This window comes from Rhyacophila brunnea, unplaced genomic scaffold, assembly GCF_057557595.1.
Source record: "Rhyacophila brunnea isolate RB1 unplaced genomic scaffold, BYU_Rbru_1.0 scaffold_3, whole genome shotgun sequence".
In the NCBI taxonomy this organism is placed as follows: Eukaryota; Metazoa; Arthropoda; class Insecta; order Trichoptera; family Rhyacophilidae; genus Rhyacophila; species Rhyacophila brunnea.
The window spans coordinates 24,557,144-24,578,570 of NW_028232965.1; the positions used below are offsets into that span (position 1 = coordinate 24,557,144).

Consider the following 21,427-nt stretch of genomic DNA (forward strand, 5'->3'; position numbering starts at 1 on the left):
ACAATATTACCCAAAGAGATTGAAACTTCTTTAGCAGAAAAATTGCATACGTTGAAAACCATGGTTTTGTCTCACAAAAAAAGTAGTCCTCGAATTAATTGGATAGTATATTAAAGAAAATAATATTAACACACCGTTTAAAAACTAAGTACCCGGACACGATTTGTTTATAGGTTTTATTAAAAGAAATAAATTACCATTTTAAAAAAACCATAAGCCGTAGAATATGCTCGCAAAAAAGTTTGCGATCCTTTTGTAATCAATTGATACTATAACTTGTCTTATTTAACAGTACAATCATAAACCTGAATTTAAAAGATAGTCCACAAAGGATGTAATGTTGACAAGACAGGTTTTTACCATGATCCTTCAAAAAGTTAACTCGTTAGTCGCATCGGATTTCCGTCAACTAGGATACCTACGTTAACTAATAAAAAATACCCACGTCGTTTTTATTACGGAACATTACTAGCTCTTCATACATTAGTATGACAAACTTACCCCAAAAAATGTTATAGTCCATTTTTGTTGAAATTCTATACTATAGTTTTCACTCAAGACCCAATATCCATTAAATGAAATATTACCTTTCTATACATGCAAAACTTTATGGTTTTGAAGTACTTTTGGAATAAAGATGAATTTAGTTACACTTACCCCAATATTGGGGTAAGTGTAACAAACTGACTCGTACCTATTAAAATAAAAAATATATTAAAATGTCGTATTATAGTAAGATATACAGTGGGTTCCTTCTGTACATATTAATTGTACTTAGGTAGGTAATGCTTTTGTAGATCCTAGGTACGGTAAAGTTTTCAACTGTTTAAAACACACCTATTCATCATGAACCAGATTGAAATTCATGTCATTGGATTCTATGTCACACTTACCCCGACTGACCTTACCTTTATTGTGGGCACTTTTATTGAAAAAAGGTCAACGACCGATACATTTACCTTATTCTGATGTTTCAACAAATGTTTGTAGTTTTGGTTTTTTTCTCACCAATTTGTGTTCTATTTATGGTAACATTAATTCCTACGTGTTCCATGTCTATGCGTGTTCCTTTCCTTGCCGTCATTTGACAGAATTGACAATTGACACTTTACGTGTAATATTCATAGATAAGATACTTGTAATATTTTCTCTGCGGTCTCTATTGTGGGCTGTTTGAAAATATATTTTATGTTAATGTTTGAATATAAGTGAAACAATGGGAGGCCAAAAATTTGAATATGATGAGAGTGGTTCAACGTTTTTTTATTTTCTATTATCATTCCTAGCCTTAATACTAATTCCAGCCACATTTTATTATTGGCCCAGGAAAAGAAAAGGTATGCATGAACTACATAATTTTTTGTCACTTTCAACTTATTGTTACACGTAATTAAAACGGGATTCTAGTATTAATCGTGTCGTTTAATCACATGACAAAATAACAGTAAAAAAATATTTCATGATTTTAACATAGTATAATAGGCTTTACCCTATGTAAATTTAATATTAAGTATATCAAGCAAGTAACGTTAAACTATGTACACGGAAATGAATTAGGAGTACTATTTATTTTCTCAATTACAATTATTATACTGTTAAAAGATTTCATATGGCATTTTTTTCTGAATTGGGTAGTTAATTGATTCACGGTACTTATATGATTTTAGATACATCGAAGCATTTTGAAGAATGTAACTGCCAAGGATGTAAAAAGAAAAAAATAATTTTAGAATCTTCAGAGCCGTATAAAGGATTTAAGAATTCATTAATTAAATTGTCAATCATTGCTGGATGGGTGATCCTAGTGTTATTGACTTATAAAGTATCGCAGTTTGATTATGAAATGTCAAACTTTGACCCTTATGAGATTCTCGGTGTGCCCCCTGGCGCATCTCAAGGAGATATTAAGAAATCGTATAGGAAATTGTCATTAATTCTGCATCCTGATAAGGAGACTGGTAATGAAAAGGCTTTCATGAAACTCACCAAAGCATATCAGGTATAGAATTTTTATTCTCCATTAGCATTATTTTGTGGTATTGTACCCACAACATGCGGAAATGACATCTGAGATAGTTTTTACCTCATTGCTAAGGGCTGCATTCAATGATTAAGAGTACATTTTTTTATAATCAAAATAAACTAACACCTTACCTACTGCTCCCGCTAATATGATGTAATATCCTAGACAAGCAGTACTAACCGCACATGCCACATTGGTGTAATTAAAAAAACATGAAACTTTGCCGAACAAAATAAATTCGGTATGCGATTTTGGCTTTAAAGATTTATCGACAGATAATTGAATATATGCTCATATTTTTATCCATCACAGTTCGTCCATACATAATATTATCCTTTAAACTCAATGGTGTACCGCTATATATTGTGTTTATTGTGAACCTTGCCAGATGTTTGAATATTTTAGTATGTTCATATAGACTGATGTTTTGAAATCATTGATGTCTTTGTTTTATTATATTACAGATAAATTATACTTAGAAATAATGTAATTTTCTTGTTGGGTTAAGTGTTATTTAAAATACCTATTCAAAGAATTTTGTAATCATACAGTTTTTGAATTGGGTACTCCGAAGTTGTATCATGCTATATTATGTACATTTGCTTTTGCACGAATTGATTTTTGCTATGAGAATAATAATATATTAATAATCTTCTAGCCAAAATATATTAATAAGATTGTATGCAAAACGATAATGAAATCAATATGTTATACATTTAGGCTTTGACTGATGACGAGGCTCGGAAGAATTGGGAGAAATATGGAAACCCTGATGGGCCCGGAGCGATGAGTTTCGGAATCGCTTTGCCCAGCTGGATTGTAGAAAAAGAGAACAGTGTCTGGGTACTCGGCCTATATGCTCTTGTATTCATGGTTGCGCTACCTACTGTCGTGAGTATATCATTTTTTTTCTTAGTCCATGTCTACCCCTTGGTGCATGTGGACACTACATGATGTCTCCGAAGAATTGCTGTCGCTCGCCAGTCTCGTAACTTCCCAGATCATGTCTGCATCCTGAAATTTCATATAAGTACTTATCCGATATTTATTTCTTATGTTGTACAATATAATAATTATAATTATTAACAACCACAATTACACGTAAAATTACTATTTCATGATTCTAAATTTGTACCTACAATATTCCTCAATAATGAATGCTTAATGTTAAAATGATAGGTATTTCCATTAATTAATAACAAAATTTCGATTGATATCAAAAAAAAACCTGCCACTAAAATTAAGCAAGCTTATCTTTTATATAACATATTTTATATGCCACCTATCTTTATATTAAATCTGTCAAAGGATTTATTTGATATTTATCGTCAGTATACTGGCAGAAAACGTTAAGTCAGAATTTAGCTGTTTTGACCTAATAATGCAACTTGATAGATTTTAACACGCTCTATCGTCTGGAAAAACAAGCTCATTCATATTCCATTTATTGTTTTCGTAATTTAAAGATGTCAGTACGAATTAAGTTAATTATGTTCGCATTTCTTACTGGAAAATAACTATAAGTACACTTAAAGTTTTATGACTGTAGAGATTTAATATTTCTATAGCTGCACAAAAACGTCAACGTGACTTATATCTTTTTGGCTGTACACATTTATGCGACTGCTAGGCTATTTGTACTAACTTAACTAAATTGCGTACGTCACCCGCGTATTCTACTCATCGGTTGACAGTTGATTTTATATGCATCAGGCAGTTTTCAGCGCAAATAAGATTTTATTTTAGGAAATATTGACAGCAATGCACCAAAGATACGGAGGCTTCGAATTGCTGAAGGTAGAGCGCGTGTCATTCGTAATTATGTATTTCTAAGAAGAAATAAAGATTTGTTGGCTATGTGTCGTAGTACCTAACATTATACCTCCAGAACTACATCCGTGGTGTGAAAATTTGCCTACTTCAACTTCATTGGATAGGACGTCATTACCTGAGCCATCGGAATTTGATTCTGATGTGGAAAAGGAATAACTCTTATGTAATTTATCTCAATTTATGTAAAATTAAATGTGGCTAACATAATTAACTATTACTTGTATGTTTTTTTTTTATAAAATAGATCATAGGTAGGTAGGTACTTAACTTTATCCTTCCCTAAATACACGTAATTGACATAATTAATTAGGTATTGATTGTATGAAAAAAATTATAAAGACTATTTTAATTTGAAATTAAAATACCAATGATACACAAAAAAAGTCATCAAAGTAGATATTTTTTCATAATAATGTCAAACAGAAGTACCTCTATTTCTGTGTAAATTTCTAATTTATATAAAATTGCAAGTAAAAAAATCCATTTCTATAATAATTAGGAGTCTTGTATATTACTAGCCAACTACCTATAACATTTAGCCTATTGCCACTCCATTGACTCCAATAGTGTACTGGTAGAAAACGATAAGTCACCATTTTATTTACAAATTCAAAAAATCAACAATATCTATTACAAAAAATACTTTCTTATACTTGAATTGAATTCTTACATGATTAATGCATTTCATAGAGTGGTTGGTTTAATAAATAATGATTTAGGTGAAAAAATAGAGAGCTCCAAACTTCTTGATTTTAGAAAAAGTCGATTTTCTCAAAACAAGGATTTTTGACTTATAGCTTTCTGCCAGTATACCGACGATATAATATGTGATAAGATAAGTTAGTGCTTACGTTTTATGGAATTCAGTTATCGAGTACTGTCCGACAAGAAGATCTAGACGATAACCGGAAGTCGCTGTAGTCGAAGTGCGATTAACTAAATAGGAGGAGCTTGTTAGTTCACAGTTTTAACACGTGGACAACTCATCGATAACCGGAAGTCGTTGCAGTCGAAGTGCGGCTAAAAACAGGAAGGGCTTATTAGTTCACAGTTTTAACACGTTGACAAGAAGATCTTGTTCGACAGTAGTAATATATTTTTTTAGAATGAAAAAAAATTAAGTTTGAAAATAGGTGGGGTCTTGATCAAACTTGTTGCTAATATTGGAGCAATTGCTCAAATATTTCTGCATAATTCAGCCAAGTCATAATATGTATTTCATTAGTTTAGCACCAATAGTCAAATAGTGGATAAAATACTCGCCTCTACTCCCTGTTTGTGGTCAACTACTAAATTCACATTTTTTTTTAAATCTATATAATATATGTGTTTGAATCCAGGACATATATATCTTTATTTCTAATCTTTGTTTCTAAATGTCATGTTGTGAACGTCTTAAACTTATAATTTGTAATGTCCACAATATTTAAAAAAAAAAAAAATTGAAAATTAAAAAAATTGATATTGATTGACCCAATGGTTTTTAAACCAATTGCTAAAAACTAATCCCTGTATAAATAACTGTTATGCTACCTCCACTTATTTGATGTAGCTTTTGCTCAATAGTAACAAAGATTAAGATTCAGTTGAAAAAACGAATCATAATTAAAAAACACAAAAATTTCAGGTGGGCACATGGTGGTACCGTTCAATTAGGTTTTCGGGTGATCAAGTATTGTTAGACACCACTCAGATATACATATACTTCATTCACAAGACACCCTCCATGGCATTGAAGCGAGTGATCATGATATTGGCTGCCAGTTGCGAATTTGACAGAAGGCACAATTCTGAAGTTACTGAAAGGATGTCGGATAATGAAGAAGTCCCACAGGTTTATAGAACATTATTTTTTACTCAATTTATGTTATGTACTTGTGTGGCTATGAAATTCTATTGTGTAATAAAAAAAATATTAAATAAATATGAACTCACTAGGTATATCACTGACGTACTGTATAAATAAGTACAGCCAAGATAATAATCTTAAATTTATACATGCCTAAAATCTGAATAAATTAATTAGTCATGTGCATTGTTTCGACTATTAAGTTATATCTAAATTTTAAATGCTCTAAAACGTTTTGCTATGCATTTGGCTTTACCAACTTTCGTAGCTTAGTAAAATATACTTTTGAATTAATAGCAATATGTATTTAGAAAGCTGGTGCACTTAATGTGCATTGGTTAACTGGCATCCATACCAAATTAAAATACATTTAAATAAGTGGGCTTATGCGTAGTCAGCAATTTTCGAATGCATAAGAAATAACACATAACGATAAAACAGGTGGCAGTCTTGGTGCAGAAATTTAATGTAAGTTGACAGCTGTCACCTAATTACGTATTCTAAACTAAAACTTAGTAAATATAGTATTTACAAAATTGTTTTGTGTATCGATTATTAAGTATTAAAAATGTCTTATATATTAATCAAACTATACATACATATTATTATTGTGTTGCAATACCTGCAATTTTTGTAGTATTGTCCAAATGCATTTATTCAACTAAAATATTGATAAAGTATCCAATGGATTATTTAACTGTTATTTTATAATCAATTAATTTATATTGTGAAATTTTCATGCTTAAGTATGCTTGTATGTATGGATGCTTGTATGTATGTATGCTTGTATGTATGTCAATGAAAAAATATGTTACTTAATTTATGGAAAATTACGATTTAAAAAAAGGCAACAATTTTGATAAACAATAACGATCTTGCCATGTTAGTGATTGTTTTGCTAAACTGCTATTTGTACATAGTATTCATAATTATTTAGTTTTACATGTCGTTGATATTCTATTCCAGCCATTTATTTTGTAATTAATTAAGTTATGGTGAGTTGACATATTTTTTTTAAGAGGGCACTTTTGTCTAGCAATATTTATGAATATGCTAGTTGTCATGTCGAACCTATGGCTCGTGTGCCACTAGTGGCACACAAGATGATTTTGCATGGCGCGCGAACGTTTGATTTTGAAGAGAAAAAAAAATACCTACAATAATATAAAAAAATACAAAAAAGTTTTACAAATAAATGTATAGGTAAGTATATGATATTAAAAAATAATGATAAAATAGTCATGCGTATTTTCTTCAGTTTTATTATTATTTTTACCAACACAGGCCTCATCAGGCAACTGAGGAAACCGCGCCAACACACTCTGATTTTTTATCGATTTACAATGCTTGAGATCAATCAGGCAACTAAAAATAAAAATATTCAACCAATAAACCTGATGAAATTTATCGGCAATCATTCAAATATAAACTGCTGGTTGTTATTTTGCCTCAAACATAATCACTAAAAATGGAAAACCGTTCAGTGATGAGGAATGAAAGACGGTGGTTAAACTACTTCCACAATCTCTTTGAAAATTTTGAAAATAAGGAAAAAAAATATTCAAAGAATAAAAGATATGCCTTCGACTAGAAACACCGTGAAAAATATAATCTCAATAACTCAATTATAATTTTTAAACTTTTTTAATAGTATTCTGAAAAACTATCTTTTCACTTTTTTCCCCATGAAAAACTGCTCGGCACGTCAGACTGTCGTAAAATAGTATTTGGGATATTTTGGCACCCATACGTAAAAAGGTTCGCCAACCCTGTGCTACTTGATTGTAAAACGTCTGCAGAGCTACATTAGTTGTGCACATTGATTATTAATTTAACGTCTAGCTATTTCCAATTGCAGCTATTGCGTGAACTCCCGAACCTGAATGAAAAAAATAAAGTGCAGCCACTATGCCGGATTTATTCAATAAAGGCTCGTGCTCTGATGCATGCTCACTTATCGAGAATGACGCTCAGCCCGCATACCCTGGAAAAGGACAGACAATTGGTTGTGCGCAAAAGCCCATACCTGATTCTCGAAATGGTCAATTGCGTCAATCAACTTATTGCGTTAACTTACGCGGGAAAATGTAAGAATTATCAATCTTTTAATAATTCCTTTCAAAAGCTCGGTAGCCCGGTAGAAAAGGTTAACCTGATCTGTGCCGGGAGGGTTTGTATGGCGGTAAGTGAGAGGCCGCGAATTTTTTAGCAAAAATAAAACCGTATTAATATTTTTTTTTTGAAATATCATTGTCTTAAGCTCTAAGGCTTTATTAAATTCATACTTATTAATTACCATAGCATTAAATTCATTGCATAATAATTAAATATTAATAATTCATTCATCCCAAGAATGTAATAGTATTTAGTCTTGTTTCACTCAAAACTGTTTTCATATTATTTTGTAGAAATATGTCTGATCGATTTTACCTAGCAATACTCAGAATCCTACAAGTTAGCTGAGCGAAGGGTCTGCTTCGAAACCCAGGTACCTACAAGCTTCGGGTATAATTTATATGCTGTACTGTAAACTGTAAATGAATTTCGTCAAATAAAACGCCCTGTTTTCGCCTGCAAATCCGCGTTGTCAATCAAGCACGCATATCCCTGAGAGTGAAGCCAGCAGATGATAAACCTTGACCTTACTTCATCACGGGGGGGTTCAGCGCAACCTACGCCCCCCCCCCCCCCCTCTGTCCTTTCGGAGGTGATATTTGGGCCCCGAACGTGGGGCATACGCCTTCTGATCGTGATCGTCTGCGATTAGGAGGTAGGCAGATATTTTTTCACCCGAATCCAAGCCCTGATAAGCGATTGGCAACCGGAAGAGAGAGCGGCGTGTGGAATCATCTGAAACAATACAGCGTCCAGAGGCTCGACCTCTGGTGGCGCTCAACTTGCAAGCAAGCAGAATCATCAAGCCAGCAAGATGCCGCCTGTTATGGATCCGCCGCAGTTGGAAAACTATCGCCCGCCGACTCATCGTGGGTGGCGTTATTTACAAGAATCACTCACGAGGATGCTGCCCAATATCAGCACGCAGGAGCGCTTACATTGCAAAGCCAAGGACTCTCAATGTTCCCGACCAGCTGCATCATCAGTCGACCCTGGCCCATGGAAAGATACGTCTTGGAGGTTCCTGGCGCCAACTGTCTGCGCGCCTTGGAATCAGCCCTGGTCCTAGACACGCAACAGCAAAGTGTGTAGACGGCGCCATCGCGCGTCATCTGCCACACTTTAGCAGAGTCAAGCAGCCTTCTTCAGCAGAGAAAAGCAGCCTCCAGCAGCAAAGCGAGCAGCCTAGCAGCATCCTCAACCAGCCGTTGCATAGCGTCATAGGCTAGGTAGTTTAAAGTGTTTTGTGTTTGAATGTGGTATAAAGTCAGTTTAAATATACAAAATTTTAGCGTCAGTTTATAGTAACCTAAGCCTGTGTAAGGCGGCTCTCGTGGTGCAGTGGATAAGGCGCTGGCCTTCCACCCGAGAGTTCTGGGTTCGATTCCCGGTCATGACAAAAACATTTATGTGTTTTTCTCAAAGCCTGGGTGTTTGTGATTGTTCAAAATTACTAACAAACCACCTTGTACGAAAAAGCAAGGACATGGTTATTAATAATTCAAAAAAAAAAAAAAAAAAACCTAAGCCTGTGTAAAAAAAAGCCTGTATCAATTATGTGTTAGCATAGTTTTTTTTCATGTAAAATTATCTGTCAGTGTGTGTAACTGGGGGCAAGCAAGCGATCGGAAAGTGGTTGCGAGGTATGCATCTCGGTGAAGGGTCGTTCAATTTTCATGCCGGCATTGTAAGAGAGGCTGGGTACTGTAAACTAAATGATTTTCGTCAAATAAAACACCCTGTTTTCGCCCGCAAATTCGCGTTGTCAATCAAGCACGCATTTCCCCGAGAGTGAAGCCAGCAGACGATAAACCTTGACCTTACTTCATCACGGGGGGGGGGGGGGGGGGACCATCGCTACCTACGCCTCCCCCCCCCATCCTTTCATAGGTGATAACGTATATAATTGCAAAAAAATACTTGCATTCTAATGAAATATTTCGCGGACCCCCGCAGAAGCCCTGCGCCCCCCAGGTCGCCGCGACCCATCATATTAAGTAGCACTGTTCTAGGTTGTATTGCAAAATCATCCCAAACCCCCAGTCAGTAGCGATAATTAGAGATTGCAGTGCCAGACAGAATGCATTTTCAATCCTGTGGTGTTGCAATGAAAAAATTGAATGGCTTCCTGATATATTGTAAACCCCAGTAATATTACTCAGTAATCATGAATACAAAAAGCATTTCATCAAAAGAAGAAACAGACGTACATCAATTGACTATTCATGGGGATGTATTTGATTTATTATTCATATATCAGCTTGCTGTTTACCAGTCTGGATTTGAATGCATATATTATGCAATTTTTAAAGATTTATCCCATTATCGATTCATTTCACTGACTGAAAGTTTTTTTCTATCTTGAAGACAAATTTAAATTAAAGGCCATATTCACATGTTTGTAATACAATTTGAAAAAAGAAACGATGTACAATGTAGATAAAAATATCGCAGAGTTCTGCACCGTATTTTTGTAACAATGAGTTATCTTCTTTTTATGTTTAAAACAATTATTGTGAAAAACATACCTACTCATATTTATCTTAATACTCCCTTATGGCTATCCACTTCTTCTTCTTCGATGGCGCTACAGCTCAAGTCGAGCCCTGGCCTCCTCCACTGCCGTCCTCCAGCCGGAACGGTCCTCCGCACGTCTTTTCCAGTTCATGATTTTTAGCAGCCGGTTGGCATCTTTTGTTTCATTTCATCCATCATTTCGATGGCTATCCACTAGTCGCAAATTACAAATTCAAGATGTTGACAACATGGCATGAAAAACAAAGACATAAAGGCAATATTAGTAAAACGAGTAAATACAAAAACTATAAAGTACATGGAAGTATGTTGAATGAGTTAAGTATAAGTGGACCCTATTTTAAGAATTCTTAAACAACGTCCACCTAAACTCATCGTCTTATAGGTGGAATATATCAATATCCGAAGTGGTTGAACACAGTTATTGTCTGTCCAATTGGCATTACCAGTGACAGGTTAGTTCTGCACCGTGGGAGAGCAAACAACTGATGATTCCGATTTCTAAGATAGGACACAGGTTTTCCTCAGGATATACTCAATCCACCAGCAACGCAAATTATGGCCGTATAATGCACGATATCATAATATGGTTTCTAAAAAATTCATTTTTCGTGTACTAAATTTAAGGTATGCAGTGTGTTTTTATCATTATTTTCATACTGGGACAAATACTCATAGAAATGGTTTCGTTTTTGAATATAAAGAGAGTTCTTAATACATGTTTTTGAGATTTTACTATTATAATTACAATGAAATGCGTGATAAAGTCGATATGTCTTGCATCTTTGATCTGTGGACTTGCAGAGCAAATTTGTTAAATATTAATATAGTAAGTATATAAAACAGACAATTTTTGCTTTTCATATCTTCGATATTTCAATGAAAATTTTTGATATTTTGTTTAATATGGCTTATAAAAAAATCCTCTGAAGATTGGATGAATAAATAAGAATTTGAATAAATATTTACTTACCTACTGAATATATCCATCTTTCGAATGAATCATATTTTGTTTTTTTTTTATAAAATGTTATGCAGTGTCTCAAAAACCCTGTAATTTTTGTTTCATTAAAGTCTTATATGTAAATCTCTTTTTATTTCCAGTCCCGAAAAATCTACTTCCATCAATAGGAACAATGGAAAATTGCATGAAACTATCTCCTATGATGGTGCAAGCATTGTGGGAGTTCAAATCTCCTTTGTTACAATTGCCGCATATAACAGAGGATAATTTGAAGTACTTCACGGGCCGAAAAAGGCATATACAGACTCTTCAGCAATTGGCCCAGATGCCTGACGAAGAAAGACGGGTGCTCCTGCGCGGACTGAATGATGAACAATATGAAGACTTGATTAAAGTTCTATCTCACATGCCTTATATACACTTCCATGTTGGCACCGAAGGCATGTATTCAATTGTAACTATTTAACTCTACATAGCTTCTTACTATGTAATGTCATCTCTTGTCATATGCACCCCCAGGTATTTAAAGCTGCCGATATTCATGTTCTCTCTGTTGCTAATCAGGAGGAAATCTAGATAAGAACAGGTGCAAAATGTTGATTTACACAACAATGCGAGACGAATTGTTATCCAGCCTGGTGATTGTCGTTTGAATGTCCTCGATTGAGTTTTAGAATTGGACAGAGCCATCAGCGTACTCCAAGTCATACAGTTTCACCGTGAGGATGACAATTATGCCTCTGTCAACACCTGTATTGCTGATAAATTTAGAGACTTAAATATGACAAAATTATATTTGTATGTATTAGATTATATTATTAATAAATCACTTTCGAATGAGTAATTTCAGCATCGTATTTGAAAATTCCAGCAGCATTGACAATTAATTGCATTAATAGTATGTTCCAAATTTACATGTCATGTCTACACAGCTCGAGGCCATATATTGTTGTCCATCTGTAAGATAGGACAACCTGGTTATAATGTCTTTGTTTATGTGCAGTGATTGATGATGAAGATCCTGGAGTGGTAACTGCAAATGCAATTGTAACAGTAACAGTTACTCTTAGACGGTCCTACATGAAAGATCTCTTCGGTGATACAACAGTGAAAGAACAACAACAACTCAAGTTAGTATTCAATTATCGATACCATAATGTCTAGGAATACTTTTAAATTAAATTAGATTTAATCCTAGTTTATGCAATATAAAAAACAAGCTTTTTTACTAAATAAGTCATTTAAAAATTTTCACAGAGAATCAGATGATATAGTGGAGGATGGCGTTGAAAAACCGGCTGTTGTCGCTGATGAAAAAAAGAAAGACACAGTGAACAAAAAGCCAGTCTGGATGAAGCAAGCTAAGAAATCTTCGTCTAATAAAAAAACAAAGAATAAAGCTCCATCGAAGCAACAACAAGCGAAAGAAGTTAAAAATGTGGCAGCTAAAGCAAATCAATCTTCCCCCGCACCTATTAACGGAGTTGCAAAGAAAGCGGCTAAACTTCAAAATGCTGGTGATGACAAAGCAGGTACCTAATTATTGTTGTTTATTAATCGCTTTAATGTTGTTTACTGTCAATTCTTGGTAGTAAGACATTGTAAATACGTATTCATTGAAATGAAAGACAATACAACCTACATAATTTAATAAAAATCAGGACCACTCAAGTGAAGATTGTCAACTGATATTATCTTTATTTATTACTTTGCCTGTTATTTAATAATAGATACATCATTTGCTCAATAAGTGTTTACTCAAATTTTTAGATGACTCCGGTTTATCTGAGTTATCAGATAACGAAACCGGCGGGGCTACTGAAGGATCAATAAGAGATTCAGAGAATGAAGATATTGAAATTGATAATGACAATGACAAGAAATTAGATGATGCTGAAGACGATGATACCGAATGGAATAAGTAAGTATAAATCATTTCAAAATTATTATATACATATATCAAATTTTTTCTCAAGATGTGAATACAAATCATATTAAACTGAATAAGTTAACTTTATTACAAGATTTTTTTATTATCATTTTCAATAATTATATTTTTACTAACATTTCATTTTATTAGATTCCAGCAGAAATTCCAAAAACGGGAACGTCTGGAAGGAAGATCAAAATCATCACATCCTGTGCATTGTCCTTATTATCCAGAGGTATATATTACACTTACATACTTTAAACATTGCCTATTCTTTAATGACTATTGCACATGTACCTCACTTAGTGGAAATACTTGAGTATAGTACGACTACATCTTTTTGGCTACGTGTTAAAACTGTGAACTAACATGCTCTGCCTTTTTTACCCGCAATTCCATTATAAACTAACAAGCTCCTCCCATTTAGTAGACAACAGCGCCTAGAAGTGTAGCCAAGAAGATTTTGTTGTACAGTAGTTATCATTCCCTTTGTTAGAACTTCTGTTATAGATACTTGAATGGCACCTTGATTTGCTCTGCTCTTTATGAAATGTGCTCAAAGGCAAAATAAATGTAACAATAAAATTTGAAAAAAAATCCAACTACTGCCTGTCACGTTAATGTGGAAAGGGATGATACTGATAAGAACTGATATGGACTGATAAGCATTCTTATGAAGGAAATAGATTAGGAGACTAGCATGCACTAAGTGTCAATTTATAACCAAACGCAAATAAAGCATCAAAACATAAAGCACCTCCTTGATATTTGAAGGAAGATTGATAAAAAAGCGAGCCAGTTTGTAAGTACTCACTTTGATATCAGATAATATATAATCAGATATGTATTGATTGTCGGTAGCACTGATAAACTCGAACAAACATGTCACAGATTAGGTACATGGAAATAAATAATCTAATGATATGATATCTAAAACCAAACTGATGTATTTAACTTTGACGTAACACACGCTAAATAAAATATGAAGGAATAAAACCAGTGAACTCTTTAAATAATATAGTGAAATAAAATGATTAACAACACGAGCGGGTTTTGACGTATCGATCTCAATCGATTTTCGAAGACTAAATTCACGCCGCTTGGGTGTGGCTGTGACGTGGTACTAGTTGAATCAAAGAATTAACTGTTTCAACAGACAATAGAATAAAATAAAACAATATAAAATGTCCAGCGAATTAAATAATAGGGAACAAAATAATATAGTAGAGTACATTATATTATTGTCTGGCAACTTCATCTTGGCTACGTGGCAAATCTGTGAACTACAATCCCCTCCAGTACAGCTAATCGAACTTCCGGTTTCAAATTAGGAACGCCCCCAAATTATTCATTACATTTTTGACACTTCATATTGGACGCATTTACGTAATTTGAAGCTTTTTATATTGAAAAGATGTCTAAAACAATACGAAATGATGTTCGAATTATTATCAGTAAACTTTTGATTTATTGCGAAGAAGAAAAAGAGTCGTATTTAAAAGGCGAGCCTATACAATACTTTCAACAGGCCCATTTTACGGGTTCCTGTCATGTCAGGTATGTCAAAATTCAGTGTTGTAATACTAGAAATATTTCCCCAAATACTGGAAATTATGTTTGTATATTATAAAGTTATGGGTATCGTAATCTATTTTATTAATATTTTTAGACGTATAATAATTAAGTATAAATGATCATTAGTTAGTTAATGAATTGTCCTTGTATTTTTAAACCGATAAGTAGGTACATATTGTTTTAAAATTTATGTAAGGTATGTGTTTCTACAACAATTTTACTAAAAATACGATATAAAGACATCATTTGTAAATTATAAAATATGTGATTAGGTCATCAATATAATATTGAATATGTTATATCTTTCACTTCTACTTTTTTAGTCATAATTTGTGTTCTAGTTATTTAATTAATAAATACCTGCAGCAATATTATCAGTTAATGTGGGTTCAATGATACATTTCCTTCCAAATTCAATAATTACGCTGTATTAATTAACCTAATATAATAGTAATAATTAAGAGGTGAAATTATTTGAAAAAAAAATTCTATTGATATTTATTGAACAATAATTAGACTTATAAATTAATGTACTTATAAACTTACTGAGAATAGAATTGATATAAACTTAAAACCTAATTTCGCGGGATATGTTTTCTCAAAAAATGACAACACTGTGAAAATATTCTATTCGCGACAAGGGCGACTTCCTGTTGTCGCCTAAATAATGTTGTCGTACAGTACATACAAAATCGCCAATACAAAATTTTAACTCTATATTGACAATTTAAATTTATGATAATTGCTAACTTCACGACTTCAGCGGCGTTGTACGAATTGAATCAAATTAATACCTGATATTTCAAAACTGTGATAGATCCAATTACCACGGCCAACATATTTTATAGAGTGAATAATGCAACTAAAATAAAAATGAAATCCTGCCTAACAAAACTTTATTTATTTATTGAATAAATTTTTTTAATAAAAAGGAAGCTAGACATTACCAACCTTTGACAAACAACTTAATGGCTTTAAAGATAAGTGAATCATTGTGTTTTGAAAGGTAACAATTTCAACACGATGCGATTGGCGCCATTGTCACGAATATGTTGAAGACTGGTAATCTGATAAGGATTCTTATGAAGGAAATAGATTAGGAGACTAGCATGAGAAAGGAACAGTGGTCGTGGGTAATTGATTCACCTCTCTAAGCCCAAGCTACCTGTCGGGTCAATCGGCCATGTTGTCTTTGCTGTAAAATATTAAAAGAGAAGGCGCCACCACGATACCAGGTATCGTGGAATTAAATAAAAAGATACTATAGAAGGTAAATAATATTCTGTAAATGAAACACGGATTAAGAATTTTAACGAATGTAAATTGTACTATAAATTTCGAAACAAGGTAAAGTTACAGGCTATAACAAAGATGTAAAATTAACCTATCGAGCACAAGCCTGGAAATAATTTCAAAATAAACAAATATTGTAACAAGAGAAATCAATCCAATCAACCAATAAGCCAATAATTAATTAACTAATTCGGTGGAGCGTAATATAAATATAAATAAATAACATCAGGCAGGAACAAATTTATAACTTCGGACCATCTTGTACGTGGTTTCGTAGGCCGCCGCCCAGGGCAGGACCAAACCCGGACCTTGGTGTGGCCATCGTAAGGGTGCCAAGAGTAAAGTGCAGGAACGAGCGTCGAAAACCAAGAGAGAAAATCTGCCGCCGACCGCCGTTTTATTAACTTTTTCGCGTTGGAAATGTTTGAACGGCCAACTTTCAAAGTTTGGTCTCGCGCATGCGTTAAAAATGCAGATATATAATAGTATAAAAATAGATAATCGAGTGTTCCAGTTGAATCGTCAATAAAATAGATGTTGGTAATGTATACAAGAGTATTTTGTATACATGAAATGCCGTAACTGCATACATGCGTGGTGATATACTTGCACAATAATTTTGTTTGCACAAATAAACATGGTGTAAGTATGTATGATAATACTAATATTTCACAAGTCTTTTCACTGTACAAGTTGAATTCCTATATTTGTATATTTGTGCAGGAATAATTGACCATGTCTGAACCAGTCGTGTTTTTCGACGACATGGTTCAAATGTAAACTGGCACTGTTCAAGTATATTTGATCTGTGTGGAGGCTATATTATGGCCGTCCTCTATACTGTTATACTGCAATAAAGGTATACCGATCAATTATGTAGATACATTTGTAACTGGCTTTAGCAAAGAATATTATTTTCCAATATTGTTTTGAACTAGATACAGATTTTTGTAATCTCAGAATTTCTTTGTAAGTAACAAGAGGTAAATGGAATGGTCATTGAGGAAAAATTAATACATGTTGATAACACTATTTTGCGCAAATTTGTCTCTATAAGTAAACATGCTAAAATGTTAGAGAAGTCAAAAAAATTAACAGTAGCGTAATGTGGCATGGGAAGGTGCTTGTTGGGCATAGTGCGGTAGAACCATAAAAAAAAACTAATTGACATGAAGGCAGACAAGAGGTTATAAAGGTTGGCAAGCTGATGAAATGATAATGGTCTGGATAAGCCGCCCGGTGAGTGGATAACTGCCAGACAAACACAGTCATACAGTGGTACCCAAGGGGCACTTAATAATCACAGGGATACCCTAAGTCGGGCCTGTGCACACTACGGCCCGCCTGGTATTTCTGTGGGGTCTGCGAGCTTTAATCGTATTTCTAAAAAAGGTTTACTTTTTTCTACGTTTTAACGTCTTTTTAAAAATAAAATTATAATATACATTAATTGCACAGCCGAGAAGAAATTTGCAAATTTGCAAAAAAACTCTTGATTCACACAAATTCGAACAACTTAAAAATTCTTCTCGAAAAATGTTATTTTTGGATCTTACATATTATGTGAACAAACATTTTCAATTATGAGTATCAATAAAAACTCTTTACGATCAAGCATCATCGATGAATATTTACAAGCAGTTTTAAGAATCTCAACTAAAAATTAACACCTGAAATTTAAAAATGTAAGACAGTTTCATTATTCTGATTAAATTGTTGGCTATTAGAGAACCATTTATTTTTTTATGTTGAAATTCCGTTGATAATAAATAATGTATGTCTAAAAATAATATTTTACTTGCGGTCCGCCGTTCATTTTATATTCCTAATGTGGTCCTTCATCCAAAAAGTTTGCCCAGGCCTGCCCTAACTCATTAAGTTCAGCAGATGTATATGGCAGCGAAGTGAGACTGATAAGAGTGGCAGGAGTTTCATCCAGCAGTGGATCGACCCCGGCTAATGATGATGAAATTATACATGTTATATTTTCTTTTCTAGGAAAAACAAGAATATTGGTGGACCTATATTTGTGATAGAAAGTCACATTCCCTACTCACGGCACCCACTCATATAACAAACCTTGTAGATTCTCAAGAAGTTCAACTGAGGTTTACAGCGCCGCGGTGGCCAAACACTTACACTTTCACTGTTTGTTTACGGTCAGGTAAATAAAACCATTATTTTGACTAAAAACTTCTTTTACAGATGAGAGAAAATTTATATTCCTGTGCTATCAACTTGTTCTTCACGATGCATGTGAACAAATACAAGACGGTTTCTTGAAGTGTGCTTTTAACACAGAGAACTGTCAGCTATTTATAGGTTAATAATTATTCAACACGAAAATGCACGTTGTCTTTCAATGTGTTTGATCCAGTGCAAGCACACAAACTGAAATTATTTACTAATTCACCAGTGTTGATTCGACTTTTCCCATTTCTCATTTATGCACATATGCATTATGGTTACATAATTTAGCATATTCAAGCCATAGACTTACCCTCCTTTTCCTTTCGCGCACAGAATTATCTCTTTTGATTTTGCACTGATCAATCAACTAAACATTCAACAATCCTCGTATGTATCTCCAAATATTAATTTTGAATGTTATAAATTACCACTTTCGCAAGTTGGAGCGTGAACGGGCAAACAGATTGGAGGTTATTTATATTCACATTTTATGAAGGATGATTATCATCTATTCACTTACTTCCATTTGAGTCCTTGCACTAGATAATAAACACCTTTAACCCAAAAAAAATCTTTGGAAAACCTTTTTGAATTTGAGCTAACACACTAGTGACCCGATAAACCTTGTTCCAATATAAATGCTCCTTAATAATATTATGTACCTAGTTCTCTTATCAAATAATGTTCTTTGGAATTCATATTCTAGATTCGTATTTGGGAATGGACCAACAACAAGATATAAAATTAGTCGTTCACGAAGCAGCTGTAGTGCCAACTGACCACCCCCAATGGGAAATCAGTGATTCAGAAAGTGATCACCAAGCACAGGTACACAAAATAACAATTTGCCTTGTAATTCTTTCCTACAAATAATACACTTGATGTTTGGAATAATGAAAAAAGTTGATTCCCGTTTCTCGAGATTTTTTTGTCCAGAAACTTCAAGATTTTCCTCGAGAAATCATTGATGAGAATTCGAGAAATGTTTCCAGGAATATATAAAAAAAATTGAAATTCAGAAGCAGCATTGAAACAGTGATTTTCTTACCAGATTTAGTGTTTTTTAATCAGGCTTTTGGCAGTAAATCTAACATTTTTTGACACTGCAAACATCTTGTAATCTAACCTGCAAACATCTGCCCAGCATGTCAGATTCCTGATTTAAAATAAATCAATAAACCAATCTTGAGTTCTCGAGAATCAAGTAAGTATTCTTGAATTCAAGAATTGAACAAGTTGAGTAATCACAAACTCTACTTGGGCTGTGTAGAAATAGATATATTAAGTATCAGTGGCGAAGGGTGGAGGTAGGCTGTTAAGATCCGCCATAAACAGTGCACATTAAACTTTTTCAGACATACATATTTGTTTTCATTGAAATAAGACTACAATTTACAGATAGTGTTGGTCAGTTTTTAAAATTCAATTAAACCCTGAGAAACCAAGCCATAATAGATAATAGTCAAAAAATACATGTCTATCCATAAAATATATAAAAATATGCAATTAAATCATACATAACTTTGAATATTTTATAAATAGAATAATATTTTTTATTTATTATAGTTTGGTTTAGCCAGGTCTTAATGAATTAAAAAAAATTAACCAACAATATGTGTAATATGTATTTTTAATCCAACGAAAACAAAAAATTATGAATGAAATTTTGTCGTATTGCCCAAATTAGACCAAAACTATTATGGTTTCGTTTAGGCAAGGTTTAATTGATTTTTAAAAACTAACTAACACCATCTGTAAATTATGATATAATAAAACAAATACATATGACTAAAAAAGTTTAGTGTGCACTATTTATAGCGAATCTTAACAGCCTACCTCCACCCTTCGCCACTGGTAAGTATATCTGAGGTTAAGGCAGGGCAGTGGAGGAAACTTGCGGCCGACAATTGTGAGTGGAGATGTTACCTAGAGGTGACCGCGATCCACATTGGGTTGTAGCATTGATAATAATAATAGGTACCATGCGCTAGATGTGTATTTTACAAGATTTTGAAAGCCTATTCAATTTTTTGCTGGAAATAACATTTATACTCCTGTACTCAAGTGACTCTTCTGTATGTATGATAACTAAAATGTTGTTTTTTTTAATTTTAGGATGGAAATGAGAGTGAATTTACCACAGACGATGAAGTTTACGATGAAGACTAAACCAGTGTTCTTCAACCGGTGGTCCGCGGACCAGCGCCGGTCCGCGACCATGCTATCAACCGACTATATCGCTACACGATTCGGGGAATTAGCATTAGATGAAATGCTGAGAGAATTTTTGAATGCTACTGATATTAACCAGAAAGTCATATTCAACATCATAAGCCAACATTTAAAAGCGTTAGCTGAAAACTTTAATAGATATTTCTCTGAAAATTAAGAGCTACCTACGTAAAGGCGGACCTCTAACCTCTGGATTAATAATCCCTTTTTGGAAGATATTAAATCATGCGCACTTGATCCTCGTGAGAAAGAAAAGCACTCTGATGTCACTCTGGTGTCCAGACATAATATAAAGATCAGATTATTGGTAATTTTTTCGACTTCCTATTTCTGTGACAAGACTTTTTCATCTATGTCAATAATAAAAACCAAACAGAGATATCGAATGGATGTTAATGCAGCGCTTCGTCTCACGTATATCAAATTTGCTTACAAAGAAGCAGCAGCAGATGTGGCACTAACCAAAAGTTGTAATTTAAAAAAATAAGATATAATAAATAAAATTCTATCTATAATGGTTACGCTAATACCGGTCTGCGAAATATTTCTCATATGTTTACCGGGCCGCGGGTGTTAAAAGGTTGAAGAACACTGGACTCGACAATATAATATTGTGTTAAAAATTAAAATGAACTGCATTTTGTGATGGTACTTTAAAAAGGGTTTGTCTGTCTTTTGTGCCGTGCAATCAACAATCTGACTTAGTCTCATAGTCTCTAAGTATCGGGTGGGAGTCAAATGTTTATTAACTTTTTGTGGTCAGGCATGGTGTGCTTGTGCCGCTAAATAACTTAACTTGTGACAATATAAATGATAACCCACGCATCTTCGAACAGTTATTAGTCATTGGTCCATTAGTTGTTTTTTTTTTATTATTCACTGAAATGT

General features: G+C 33.6%; 1 protein-coding gene across 1 annotated transcript; it reads left to right on the top strand.

Moving 5' to 3' along the window:
• The first annotated feature begins 1,082 nt into the window (after positions 1-1,082).
• Sec63 (translocation protein Sec63) lies at positions 1,083-21,157 on the top strand. Its single transcript, XM_085953300.1, has 13 exons — positions 1,083-1,337; positions 1,668-1,999; positions 2,744-2,914; positions 5,484-5,690; positions 7,564-7,792; positions 11,460-11,759; positions 12,323-12,449; positions 12,577-12,851; positions 13,090-13,240; positions 13,400-13,484; positions 18,116-18,281; positions 19,014-19,135; positions 20,423-21,157. Exons 1-13 carry the CDS (start codon positions 1,217-1,219, stop codon positions 20,474-20,476), a joined length of 2,340 nt encoding a protein of 779 aa, XP_085809426.1. The 5' UTR covers positions 1,083-1,216; the 3' UTR covers positions 20,477-21,157.
• The last annotated feature ends 270 nt before the right edge of the window (positions 21,158-21,427 follow it).

Coding starts and splice junctions, on each gene's coding strand:
- Sec63 (XM_085953300.1), top strand. CDS start 1,217: ATGGGAGGCCAAAAATTTGAATATGATGAGAGTGGTTCAACGTTTTTT. Junction 2,000..2,743: donor AACTCACCAAAGCATATCAG/GTATAGAATTTT, acceptor TTATACATTTAG/GCTTTGACTGATGACGAGGC. Junction 7,793..11,459: donor GTTAACTTACGCGGGAAAAT/GTAAGAATTATC, acceptor TTTTATTTCCAG/TCCCGAAAAATCTACTTCCA.